Genomic DNA, 14,712 nt, shown 5'->3' with positions numbered 1-14,712 from the left:
AGAGGATGAAAGAGAGGATGAGACAAATAATTGTCTTTATGAAGTGACGTCAATCAACGTCACACACTTCCTCCTTTTGCCAACACGCTTACAATTCCCTTCCGCGGAAACGCGTCCACCACGTGCTCTTTTTCTTCTTTCTTCTTCTTCCTCTTCTGATCAATTATTATAATCCAAATCATTTTTTCTTTTTTAATCATATTATCACATTGGAAGTGTAATATGTAAAGTATGAGATCAATTCAATATAATATAAGTTTATAGATGTTGATGGATTCTATTTTGGATGTGGCCGTGAGCTTAATAATATACAGCAAATTAATTAAGCACTAAAATATATATTGGGAGAGGAAGCTTATGATGAAAGTGAAGTTCTTAATCACTTTCCTAAAACAAAAGTGAGCTTCTCCAAATTCATCCAACTTCATTCTCTCATTATTATTATTATTATACATCACTTTACAAACATTAAGCAAACTTTTGTGGCCATGTTGAACGTTTTTCTTTACTTTTGATTTTTATGATTGTGTTTAGCTGTTTTTTTTAGCTTATTCTCTACAATCTTTTGTTCTTTGAACTTAATTAATGTGGTCTTATTGGTTTTCATTTGACTATGAGAAGATATTGGTTTTCATGTTTTTGTATGGATTAATTCTATTCAAATAATAGTATGGAAAATTGAGCTTAAAGGCTGTTAGAAATAAAGATATAGAAACAAAAATGTTTCCTCTAAGATTAGAATTTTTCTTGACATCTAAACTACCAAGTTGGGCGTTGTTTGAATAATGAAGAGAAATGGCATAAAGGGTAGTAGGGATGCTTCCTCAAAGGCTCTCAACTTGGTCATGTCCATATCTCACTTCATGTTTCCATTTCCATTATGAAAAACATGTTTGTTTCCTTTGTCACTATTGTTTTATATTAATAATGGAATCCAATATATGGTTAAACAAACAATAATTAATTAAATTGAAGAAAAAACGTGTTGTACGGTGAAGAATCTATTTTGATTTATGAAACAGTATAGTTGATATCATCTTAATGTTTTTGTTGATCTTATTCCTTTTAAATTATAATATATGTATTAATTTATATTAGAACTAATACATATTTTTTAATTATTAAATATCTCATTTTCAACGTTTTAGAAATATACACATCATAGGATTCATAAGTACTTCTATTGAATCTAATTAATCAAACAATCTTCTAATTTTAAAAAACATGTTTTATTCATATAAACATCATCCTAAGTCTTTTCTTGATTTGTACGCACGTTATTATAATCTTAAACAAAAATATCAATAAAATTTTGTAGATGGGTACAATTTTGTTAAATTATTCAAAAATTTGTTTTTATTTAACTTATATATACTGTGAAATTAAACTTAAGAATATATATTGGATAGTTTAATGTGAAGAAACATGTGCAAATATATATTAAAATGGGGTTAATTAGAAGCAAAAGAGAAAAAGTGATGATTAAAGAATGATATTGTGTGGTTTTCATTTAACACGTGGGTACGAGGTGGAATAAGAGTGAAGAGAGATGATTATGGTTTTTGAAGTTGTAAAGTGATGAATAATGGAAAAGAAAAAGGAATGAAAGAAATGGAAGTGTGTGTCCTGAAAGTGGAAAAGGGATGAAACATATTGAGAGTGAAAGAGATGCATTATTCCTGAAAAGCAGAGGAAGAAAAAGAAAAAGAGAGGGAGAGAGAGAGAGAGAGAGAGAGATTGAGACTAAGTCCATAGAAAAGAAAAATGAGAAAGAATCAAAGGAGAGGTGTTGGGAAAAGAGGAAGGAAGAAACAAGTGGGTGTGTAGGGTTTGTCAAATCCCAAATCTCAATGGTCTCAATCTCACGCGCAAATAACTGTTAAACTGACACTTACAACACTCAAACCAACCGATTCAAACATATCCATATAATACCATCAAACTTAAACCTAAACCCACCTTCCTCTTCACTTCCCCCATCTTTTTCATTTCAACTAAATTTGGATCTTATACTACTACTTTTTAAATGTCTTTCTCACCTTTTTTTTGTTTGTTTCTTCTTTTTATATATATATATATATATATACACACACGCAGTATGTAATATATTAAATTCGTTTTCTTTCGAATAATGGTTGGAATACCAACTAGAAGTGTAAGAATAACTCGAATAATTCGACAATCCGAATCATCCAACCCATATTATAAGAATTCAGTTGAGTTTAATTATTTAAAATTTGGGTTGGGTTAGGTTGAAAATTTTAAAATTTTTTAGGTTGAGCTAGGTACTAGGTTTGGAATTGAAAAATTCAGTTCAACTTAACCCAACTCGAATTATGTATATATATTTATATTTATATTTTATTATTAATTTAGTAAAGGTAAATTTAGGTCAAATGTTATATAATACTTTTTTTTCCTCTCTTTTTTCACCGCTCAACCCAATCCAACAAATATTTTAATTTGGTTGGAATACTACTCCAATTATTCGGGTTGCCAACCCAACCAACCTGAAAATATGAGTTGAGTTGAGAATGTCCCTCCAACCCAACTCAATCTATTTACACCCCTAGTACCGACTAATCAATGATCTTATTTTTGAAATGTGGATTTTTTTTTTTAATGAAAGTTCCCAACGTGGATGGAATAATAGCTTGATATATATAATTGAAAAATGGGGAGCTCTTGAATATATTTGGAAAATAGTAAAAAATAACAAATTTGACAAAATATTTAAACATATAACAAAATTTCAGATTCTATCAATTACAAACATTGATAAATAATGATATGTTTTTTCTCAGTGACATTGATAAACAATGATAGAAGTCTATCATTTTCTATCTAGATAAAATCTAAAATTTTATTTTGGGATTATTCATAGATTAGTGGGAGAGAGTTTGAGATTAATTAAGCTTCTTTTTTCTTTTTTTTTTTTTGCTTGAGAAGGCAACAACTAGGGTTGATGCCAACGGGCGGTGATAAGAATAGATGGGTACCTCTATTGTCATTTGACTATGGAGTAGCTTTGGAAATATGTGTCTACGGGGGATTGTCATGAGCTTTGTCAGCTTTGATAGTTAATTAGTTGATGGAGAGTTTGGGGAAAATGTGTTGACGGGGTTACCTTTAGCTTCATAGATGATTAGTTGTGTGTGAGCTAGACATGGGAAAATAGAGGGTTTGGGTTGCTTTGGAATTATCTTACAGTTGAACATCATACTGATTCTTTTATTTTCTCAAACTATGAAGTGAATGACGTAAAAATGGCATTTTATTTTTTAGCAAGATGAAGCGTGTTGTGATGTTCGTAATTTATTGTCGCGGTCAACAAAATTACTAAACCAAATCGCATACCAAGCCCAACTAACCAATTTAATTAAAAGAGCTAACTAAATCATCCTAAAAGTTGAACTAGTCTAATTCGAAAAAAAGCATGTCCAACTCGAATCAATCCTAATTGTATTAAGATTTAGAAAAAGTTAGGGTGTTGTATAATTTAACTTTTAAGTCAAAGTTGAATAGAACTCCATAGACAACCCTAATTGTATTAAGGTATGTGTCTAGTTAATTATTCGGATAGATCAATTCAAAGTTGATCATTAGAACAGTGCACAACTAAATTACTAGCATGTTAATCTATCTAACTCAATGCTCAATGCTTCATGCAATTGTCAGGCAACGAACAAGAAAATTACACAACAATCGAAGCTATCATCATGCAGTCCACAATATAAGTTAAGAATATTGATTGTAAAAAATGATGATGAAATGATAAAGTGCATAAAACTAATGAAAAAAACTCAGACAATAGAGAAATTAAATCGATCCTTAATTAATTAGATGGTTAGAATTACTGGATAGTCTAATCTAGTTGGTAGAAGAAATATACACATATATATAACACGACGATACCGTAATTGTCAAATTGAAAAATGAAAAATTGGCTCCAATGTGTTTACCTTTTTTATTTAGTGTTCTATACATAATCGTAATAAAATGCGTGCCTATAAAATTCATAATTAACAAGTGTAATTCTATTATATGGTGAGAAGATTAAATGAAATTACATGGAACCAAACACTCTCCATTTCACTAGCCTTCCATTATTTACTATTTTTATTTATTTAACATGCTTTAATCAATTAAAAATCTAAAATGGACATTGTAGTAATCATCTATATTTCATTACGTTTTCACATTAACAAACTTTTTACTACAACAATACATACAAATGTAAACTCAACAATTTTGAATTGGAATTTAAAATTATGTCCTAATTCCAATGGTAATGCTAATTAATCAAAGTTGGAAAAAGCTCACAAAATATTTTAATAAAATTGAAAATTAATGGGTGAGTCGAAAGCATTGCATTAAAATTTTGTTTAATTTAAAATGGGTTTAAGCTCTATTCTGTTTGTTGACACAGTCGGACCATTTCTTCCTAGTTAATTAGCTAAAATGTTTATGTCACACAGCTAATCAAATATACTGTGTTAATATCCAATCATAAAAACCATACATATTTAGCCTAAGAAAAAGTACTATTATTTAATTTAAATTCCACACATAAACTAAACATTGATCATATTTTAATTACCAATGTGATTAATTAACCAGAGTTTAGCTGTAACATCCTTTTCATACACATGATAAATCTTATTCAAATGTGTTTTGAATAATATATAACATATAATATATTTAAACAGATTTAAAAGAATATAAGGACCTGTACAAATGATCCTGTGATGCTTATCTTTTCTAAAGACGCATATTTCTACACAAGTAATTGTCCAACAACCCTCGTACAAAATTAAGTAAAAAGAGTCAAAATTTTATACATAATAATTAATATTTCAAGATGCTTATTATATATTCATGGCTTGAACAAGTTCATAATGGAATAGTGCAGGTTAGACATGTGGTCTTGGCAATATCTTTTATTTTAAAGGATGTTGTGAGAGTTGTTTTCTGTCATTTTGTACCTTAAGATTTTCCTTTAGAATGTTCCTACAATTGTTGTTATAGATAGGCTAATCTGTGATCATGAATTGATAATTCAGCAGAATATGTTTTCCTTGTCTGTGTTATTAATTATTGCAAATTTACATTTCCTTCTCAGTGTATGGTGCTTGCTAATTTGGATTATTGTTTCTCTTGTTTTTACGTGGGGTATATCATTCAAGAGTTTATGTTCTCAATTTGAAGAATATTATTTTGAGTCGTCTTTTTATTGGATTGGTGGTGAAAACATTAATTATGTCGACTTATGTGATTGTTAGAGAAGTTAAGTAAACGTTCACTAAAGTACGTAGAGGAAGCTCAGAGAATCTCGTACTAAAAAAGTTTAAAACTCGTTGAGAGAGAATCTCATACTTATTACGGTTGCATTGAAAATTAACTAATTAAGACTCTAACTATTTATACTTTCTTTTTTTTGTGCAATATGTGTACCTCTTGTATCATCTTTGAAAGAAATTAAATTATAAATATAACAGAAGGATTGCATGGAAGACATTTGATTAAGAAATGTCATTTTCTTCATTTTCATAAGCCCTAAATTTAGACTTAAATTAAAAATCTAAACTGATAAAATAAAATATTTATACGGTACAAAATCATTTCAAAAACAAAAAAAGTCTACAAACTCTCAATAAAAAATATCAAAATGTGTCCGTTAACATGAGTTTAATTAGCACTTAGCACACTTAATATATTTGATAGTACCAAAATCGTTTAGATTTGTCTACCTAAATCTAAATGGTTTTTTTTCAAGATTTTTTTGTACACGAACTTATATCATAATCGTGTAACGATGAAAAATTTGATGAAAAAGAATGACAAACTTGAAATATTTTTAAAAAATAGCGAGTTTTTGATTTTGTTAGCAGATCGTAAATATTTTGATATTTTGTTATATTTATGAAAATTTTCTATCTATTTTGAAGGAAAAATCTTACAAGTAAAGACGAAAACTGTGTACAGTTCCATTTGAGAAATTAAAATGAGATGTTGAATCTAGTAAGCATATAATAATACCATACTCTAACCTCCGTAAACATGTATTATATTTCAACTAAATCTATTTAGCTTTGTTGAACACGTTTTAGTATAATAAATTACGTTTTCTGAAATGCTAATAGACAATAATTTTCTTTAAACAAAATCAACTGAACTACTAGAGACTAAATTTAAAAAGTTATTAAAGGTTAAAGAGAATGATTAATTGAAGGTTAGAAAGATGTGTGGTGGTATCCTTATTATTATTATTAGATTCTTGGCATCTGGGCTGCTTTGAAAAAGGACCAATACTAAACAAAGCCTCACTTTAATGTTGAATGTCACCCAATAGCCTTAAATGCAAACAAATTGTTACCAATATGGGCTTTCATCGAATTACACCTTCAATATATATGTGCCCTCTTGTTTCTCATTGTATACAAAGAAATATTAATACTTGGATTTCATACCTAATTATTTGTTTAGTTACCTTCTTTATATAATTAGTTAGTATTTACTTAATTCACTTCAAAGATAGCTATATACCCCTCTTTTTGCCAACAATTCTTCAAACATAATGGAAGCAAAGGAATAAATAATTAGGAATTGTTTGAGCATTGAGATTATGGAAAGAGAGGCTATATCATATAGCTATGATAATGTTTCAAAATTTCATGCTAACTCATTCAAAATTTAACTTCCCTTCATTTGTTAATCATCTCAAAGTACCACATAATAAAATCTTCCCGGTCATACATCTATACAATTTGATAAATCTTCTCAAAACTCAATGGTTTAAATAAATACTAAAAACGACTAAGAACTCAAATTTAACTGGGTTTGGTGTCTAGTTTTCTTAGGGACAATGAAATCATTTGAAGATATCTAAAGTTCTATCGTCCTTAATAAATTAGAATATTAGAGTGTTGATCAAAGAAGTGTAAACCTCAAAAGATGGTCATCGTTAGAGTATTTATTGTTTGTATGGTTGAACCTAGAGAGACAATGTGCTTAAGTGTAATTTGGATGGACGACTACTTCGTGCTTGATTTAACGGTGCACTTAAGTGAAGTTTGAAGATTAAATATCTATTTGAAGGATTGACGGAAGTATTGGTTGATTCTCTATTTGAGTACAGAATTGTTGGTGGGAATGTGATTAAAGTTCCTTATCGGTTAAGTAAAAAGGATGATTATTTATTGTAGACATTCGTTTGAATTATAGATAATTAAAACAGTCGAATGAATATACGTTGAGAATAGCAAACCATATTGTTGGATTGATAAATGTGTATAGAGAGAAACCCATTTATTGAACTTAATGACAAAGGGTATTGTCCTAATTACCAAAATTAATAAGTACACAAAAGAATAGAAGAGAAAAATCAAACCAACAGAGAGAGAAGTAACAAACCTCAATCACACATCAGACAATAATACACAATAAAATTCTTTTGAAAATTTTTCAATCAAAAAATTCCCAATTGAACTTGGGCTGAACATGGTGGTTGTTGTTGTTGTTGGCTGCTGCTGCAGGGACTGCATTTGAAGATGAGGTTGGCACCAATGGTGGCATCGCGTCAAATATCTCCCATCTCGTAGTAACAACTGTCTCCGATGTCGATTTCCTTTCGGGCACCAATGACGAATCCCCCATCGACGGTTGCGATTGATGTACTCCATTGGCCTTCTCTTGGGGTTGGGCTTGATTATTCAAACCATTTGAACTCCTCTGCTGAACTTGGGTTGGGGTTTGGTTTTCGTTTTTGATCTTCAATATGTCTAAAGTTTCAACATACTTTTGGACTCTTCTTACCTTCGAAACCATGAATTATGAAGGTATTAGGTAACAATTTAATTTGTTGAGAAAATGAAAGTAAAAAAAGTTGGAAGTGTTACCTGCATTTTCCTTTGTAATTTGACATCTCCATCTCCCATAATTCCATCCAATTTAAGCAATTGATCCATAAGCATCTCAATCAAATTCAACACTGTTTTCTCAGCAACTTTCCCACCTTTTCCAATTACTGACTCCAATGCTGAAACCTATATATATGATTTGTGAACAAATTTTGAGGAGTTTAGTTAATAACAAAAAAGACCCTCATCTTTTTATCTATAATAGTATGAGTTTGGACCTCTAAACTTTCTAGACAAAATCAACTATTGTCTCCTTACAATTCTATCACTCAATACTCCTCTTACTTAACGTATTTGACTATTGTACATGTATATGTAGATGCATACGTACACATTCAAACATTCAAACTCATATTATATATTTATTTGAACACAAGTAAATGGGGATGCAATGCCTATTTCTTTTACCAGTGAACCAAAAATGAGACCATTTGAGACTAAAATGGATCGATCATGAAAGAACAAAACTAGTGTGGAATGTGTCCAAAATTCTATTGGATTTATGCTTCAATTATAGTTTTTAACAACATTTACAAAATATCAAACATTCTATCTAAGACTATACTATAACCGTTTCTTTACTGCATTATAATCTCCAATTAACTAATATAGTCAACACTATTTCAAAAATTCAGTTTGCTACCGCATTTATTATTTTACTTCATGATTTGCTACATTATTTACTATTTTTTTAAAAACTAAAATAGTTTATAATTCAAACACATATGAATGTAATTCACACCTTAAACACAAATTATAAGAACTACTTGTTCCAAACACCCAGTTAAAAGGTTCTTTTGGTAATTAATTTTTTTGTCGCTAAATTTTGGATTTAATTTCTATTTAGTGCATGTATTTTAAAATATTACACTTTTTTTAGTTCTTATATTTTTGAGTTTGATTTCAATTTAGTTATTAGAAGTTATTATATTAATTTTTAAAATGTTACCATTTGAGTGGTGTTGTTTTAACTTGTCCAAAAGTTTCAAAATTTACTCTTTTAATAACCACAAAATTTCACTAAATTCTAGCTTCTGGTTTTTAAAATAGTAACATGTGAATACAATGAAGAATAGCAGAACAAGTTAATGAACTATAACTTCTTCTTTTATTTTTTTGTCAACAATAAAACAAAAGATGATGAGTATTTAGTGAGAATGTAAATGTTAGAGTAAGGTAAGAAGCAAATGAGAGGAAACGAAAGACAGAAAGAAAGAATGGAAATTGGAAAGGTTTTGATAATTAGTGAAGAAATTTACCTGACCAGCAAGTCTGTCAACCTCCAAGCTGATTTGGGAAATGGATTTAGAAGCCTTCTCTAATTTGGCATTTTTTCTCAACTCAACAAGTCTTTTCTCTTGACTAATTGGGTCTTCTTGAAGTAATATTTTAGAACGGTCCTTAACTCCACACACATCTAGAAATGCTTTTGAATCCCTCTCTTTCTCTTTGTATATCAATTTTTGGTCTTCTTGGTGCAATCCTGTTGCCCCCACCAACATTTTCTTCAATTCCCCTGCATATATTATTTCATTTCTTTCACATTAAACTTCTATTTTATCATTCCACTCACAAATACCATACAAAGTTTCACAAATACCATACAAAGTTTCAAAGGGTTGTGTTTGCTAATTGTTTTGTTTCTTAAAATTAAGTCTATAAACATCACTTTTGTATCCATTCATTTATATATGTTTTATTGTCTTAAAAGGGTGATGAAAATCAAGAAGAAGAAGTTGGGAAAATGATGATACTCTTTTAACCTAGTCGTTTGATTTTTTCGTTTATATTTTTAAAAATTAAGCCTGTTTTCACTCATTTCGATATAACAGTTATAAAAAGATGATTTGGTTATTATCGATTTTATAAAACAAAAACAAGTTTTTAAGATTTAGCTTGATTTTGAAGTCTAGAGAGTGTGAGTATTTACTAACTGAGTTTTGAAAACTTAAAAAAAAGAGATATATTTTAATTTTTTTTTAATTTTAGAATTTAACTAAAATTTACTAAATAAAAAAATGGTTAAAAATAGAAAAAAAAAAAAAAACAAACTATTTACTATACATACAACGATATTTTTCTATTTCTGCCTCTAAAAATGTAGATATAAAATTGAAAGTAAAAATAAGTTTAATTTTTTTAAAACAAATAATTACAAAACTGCCTAAAATTCACCAAAAGTAACATAAATTAAATATTTTTATTAAATCAACAACTAGTAATGAAACTTGAATGACGAAAAAAAATAGAACTATTTATAAAATATAGAATTTTTTTTTTTCAATAGACTATATAGAGTTGATTTAATTTAATTATTTTTAAAAATAGCCTTAAAAGTGATTTAATTGAATTTAATATAACAAGAAAAGGAAAACCAAATGAAGAAAAGAAAAGGGAAATTTACCGAAAGTAGCTTGAGAGCTAATGGAGATTTCATGGTACACCGAACCGTACTTGACTCGGACTCGTACATTCGGAGCCGAAACCGAGTTTTTCTCCGACTCGGTTCTCTTTTGGACCAACATTCCACCCGGTCTCATTTCCCACTCCATCCCCCTCGATTCTCCGTTTATCCCCCCGCCGCCGCCGCCGCCGCCGCCGCCGGTGCCCCTTTACTAATCTTACTTCTCAGCATCCTTCCCTCCCTCTTTCTTCTCCTCCTCCTCCCTTCTGGGTGTTTTCACGATTTACAAATTAAATCCAAAAATGTCAGATCCCCGGCCGCCGGATCTGCCACCCAACGGCCTCAAACACCCAGTTTCCCCGCCACCCACTAATTCCAGCATTACACAAACACACACACACAAAAAAAAAAAACAGAGTCCTCTGTTTTTTTCCTTCCTTCCCCCACCTCCGATCTCAGATTTTCCAGGGAAAAAGAAACAGGGGATGGGTTCCTCTTTTGTGGAGAAAGTGATGGAAAAAAAAAAAAAAGAATGTGAAAAGAAAGGTTGAAGGGCAGAATTATTTCAAAGCAACAAAGAATTTGTTGTGTGTTCTTTGTTTAATTTTTTCCCTCTTCGTTGTTGAAGAGAGAGAAAGTAGAGAGAGAAAGTAGAGAGAGAGAGAGGGAGAGAGATGAAATAAATTTGTAATAAAAAAGGAGAGTGGGCAGCTAACTTAGCTGTTTGCAGCTTGATATATAAATAAACTTAATTGCAATCATTACAAATATTAAATTTATTTTTTATGTATAATATATATATATATATTTTTATCATAAAATAAATAAATAATAAAACACATTATTGTGTAATAACTACACATTTATTTATCACTACAAAACCTATTTGTACTCTACCCTTCTCATTATTTTTTTTACCACTCAACCCAATCACAAAATCTATTCAAATTTTCATATCAACACTTTCTTTGATTTCATTACGTTCTATATATCACTGTTTGACAGATAACTTCCAAAATACAATATTTCTCATCTAATTATAAACTCTATTTATTTTTTTTTTCTTTAAAATAAAATGTCTACTATATATGTATTTAATTTATTTGAAAGCACATTAAATACTAATCCTCTCTTGTTTTTCAAATTCTATATCATATCATGTTGACTCTATATTTTTATTAGTTTATTTATCAAATAAATAAATAAATAATGTGAATTTTACAACAATTGACTTTCAAGACATTAACTCTCTGTACCCAATTCACCATTTTCATCATTCATTACTTCTAAAAGTTATTTCTACACACTCAAATGATATATATATATATATCTATTAGTAATTTTTTTAAAAATTGTTCTTTGAAGTACTCAAATGTAATAAAAGTTCTCTCACACATTTTTCCATGACCATCATTTTAGTAATTATTGCATAATTGTTGGAACATATTATAATTGAACTTACGAGTCAAAATCTTCAATAATAAAAGGGTTTTTTCCATAAATAAAGTTGGATTAAAACCCAGTAGGAATTTTAGTTTAATCAATTCAATTCCATCAAATTTAAATTAAACTCTACATTTCAAAGGCTGCTTGTAATAATACTCATGAAGTTTTCAATTATTATTATAACTTCAGAGACCATCCCATGTGACTTTGTTTAGGTTTTGAATTAATTTATTAAAAACATATCCTAAATATGACTATAATTATAGTCTTCCAATAAAATAGAAATTGGTTAATTATATAACTTAAATATTAATGGGATCAAAATGTAATTAATTAAAACAAACATAACTAAATTAATCGAAATAGTTTATTTAATATACTATAAACTAATTATACTTTTTTTAGAAGAAAGAAGGGGAAAAAATCAAGACTATTATATACTTAATTATGGTATCTACACACAATTATAGTTACAACAATTAGCATAATGAAGGTTTAATATGGTTTAAAATATCTTTTAAAATAATTTAAGACATAATTAGAACACATTTTGCTCAATAATTGATGTAATTATCTCAATCAATAATTATGTCTACCATCCATATATAAAATAAAAATAAATAGCATTGCCATTTAATATATATATTTAAGTGATTGTTTTTAAATTAGTTATTTTAAAAAATACAATATATATAATTAAAATTTAGTTAAAATACTATATCTATACATTGTTTTCCTTCTACTCTACTTTCAGTTCCCCAAATTTATTGTTCTTATTAGTTTTAATAAATATTAATTAAATATCTATTCCCTCAATTTTGAAATAAAAAAATTGGTGTGTGAATATATTTTCAAAATTTATAAAAGAGAGTAGATATTAGTTTTTTTTTTTAATTAACTGTAAAACATAAAGGATAGAGAAATTGTAAAAAATAGTAAAATTACCAACTATTTTTTTATTATTCTTGAAAAACCCAATTCAAATATCGATCCATTTTTAAAATATCTGTTAAAATACAACTTTTGTAACTATAAATTAATTAGGAAAACACAATATTAATTAATCAAATTAAATGTTGTTTTTCATGTCAAGTTAGCTTTTTCCATTTAAGAAGAAAACTTGGATGTAAAGAATTTTAGTTTAATTTTGTAAACAATGAGACTTAAGTTTTTTCCATTTATGTCATGTGTTTAAACATGGCATGAAAGTTTGAGTTTGAAAGTTTTCCAATCAAAGTTTGAGTTTGAGTTCAAACTCAAGTAAAATTACACAAATTTAGTTTTGAATATTCATGTTTCTATTTATTTGACCCCGAAAAATGTAGAATCGAAATGCAATTCAAAATTCTCAATAAAAATATTATGGTAAAATACTAAAAAATCTTCAAAATGAGAAGATATCTTATAATGCCACAAAACAAATAAAGTCAATAAAAATGTATAGTTTATAAAAATTTAGAATAGTCGCAAAACAAACCGGCCGGTTGATTAATAATGTAAAAAATGAGGAGTAACAGTGACAAAAAGGAAATAAATTTGTAAAGGCAACCATAGGCTAAATAATTTAAGAAACGGAGGAATGTTGGCATGCTTTGAGGTTCATTGGGACACTTCCGTCTTACACTCCGAAGCTGCCACATATTTCTCAATTAATTATTTTTCTCCTTATATAATGCCATGATTTAAAATTAAATATTTTAATTTTAGTTGACACAATCTAAAATTTTGTATATTTTATAAATATTTTATTTAATTTTACCATATTTAAAAATCATTCCATAAAAATTGTTCCCCCTAATTTTTCTTCTATTATTTAGTCTTATTTAAGTTCTTAACAAAATTTTGTTTCTATTTTTAAATTTTATTTTACGTCCTCGTGAAACTAAATACTCTTTTAATTAATTTTTTCCATTTTTTATGAACGTCTTTTTGAAAAGAAATTGGTCATTTATGGTAATGTTGGTAACTTCTTGAAAAATTGAATTTAATCATTAATCATTTTCACATCTTTAATTGAGATTAACAATTCAATAATTTCCAATTCTATATCAATTTATATAATTCACCTCTTTTTCCAAAAGGCTAAAAACAACTTCTTTTTTTTTTAGAAGTTGGAGAAAAAAAAAAGAAAATAAAACAAAACAAAAACAAAAATGCATATATATATATATATATAAGAAAATTGGGGTTTAGTTCTTTGAAAATATGGAAGGTAAGAAAAATGGGGGCGTGAGGAAATTAAATTTAGCGTTGCTGAATCAATGCCCACAAAATAATAGTGGTTTTGAACAGAACACGTGGCGGATTATTATTTGGTGGTATGTGAGGGTCGGTGAAGTTTATTTATTTGTTTATATTTTATTTATTTAAGGGGGGGCGTTGCCGGCACCACTCACCAGCAAACAAAGACTTCAAATTGGTGAACCTTCATCGTCGTCGGTCAGCAGCCACAACCTTTTCTCTTTCCCTTTTCAATCAACTTTTCCCTTTTTTCTTTCATTTCACCCTAACTTCGCCCATGCCCTCTTATCTTTTAAGAAAAGCTTTAACAAAAACACAACCAAATAATAATATAAACAAATAATGTTGGCAAAATATATATATAGTACCAAGAAGTATTATTGTCGACTCAATAACCACACTCTACTAATTAAAGGGCTGATCTCTGTTATTTCTTTCTGGGTTTCCCTTCCATGGGTTTGAAGATTATTATCACCCATTCTTAACTTATACTCCAAGGTAGTTGGGTGGAGCCTAGAATTATACATTCATTGACCATAGATAAACGAATCTGCAGGGGTTGAAAAACAACTGAAGAACACTACAAAATATTAAGTAGCAGCTGAACTACTAAAGCACCCATTAATTGGATGTAGGGCATAATGCAGCCATGTACGACTAGTAGACAATACACCCTTACAGCACCATATCCCACACATTTCT

General features: G+C 28.6%; 1 protein-coding gene across 1 annotated transcript; it reads right to left on the bottom strand.

Moving 5' to 3' along the window:
- Nucleotides 1–7,252: 7,252 nt before the first annotated feature.
- On the bottom strand, nt 7,253–11,032 carry LOC101207502 (BAG family molecular chaperone regulator 2). Its single transcript, XM_004143577.3, has 4 exons — nt 10,324–11,032; nt 9,179–9,435; nt 7,899–8,045; nt 7,253–7,815 (listed from the first exon to the last, which is right to left on the bottom strand). Exons 1-4 carry the CDS (start codon nt 10,469–10,471, stop codon nt 7,465–7,467), a joined length of 903 nt encoding a protein of 300 aa, XP_004143625.2. The 5' UTR covers nt 10,472–11,032; the 3' UTR covers nt 7,253–7,464.
- Between the last annotated feature and the right edge of the window lie 3,680 nt (nt 11,033–14,712).

The sequence above is a fragment of the Cucumis sativus genome, chromosome 5 (assembly GCF_000004075.3).
Source record: "Cucumis sativus cultivar 9930 chromosome 5, Cucumber_9930_V3, whole genome shotgun sequence".
NCBI classification, from domain to species: Eukaryota; Viridiplantae; Streptophyta; class Magnoliopsida; order Cucurbitales; family Cucurbitaceae; genus Cucumis; species Cucumis sativus.
This window is presented reverse-complemented; position numbering and strand designations above follow the sequence as displayed.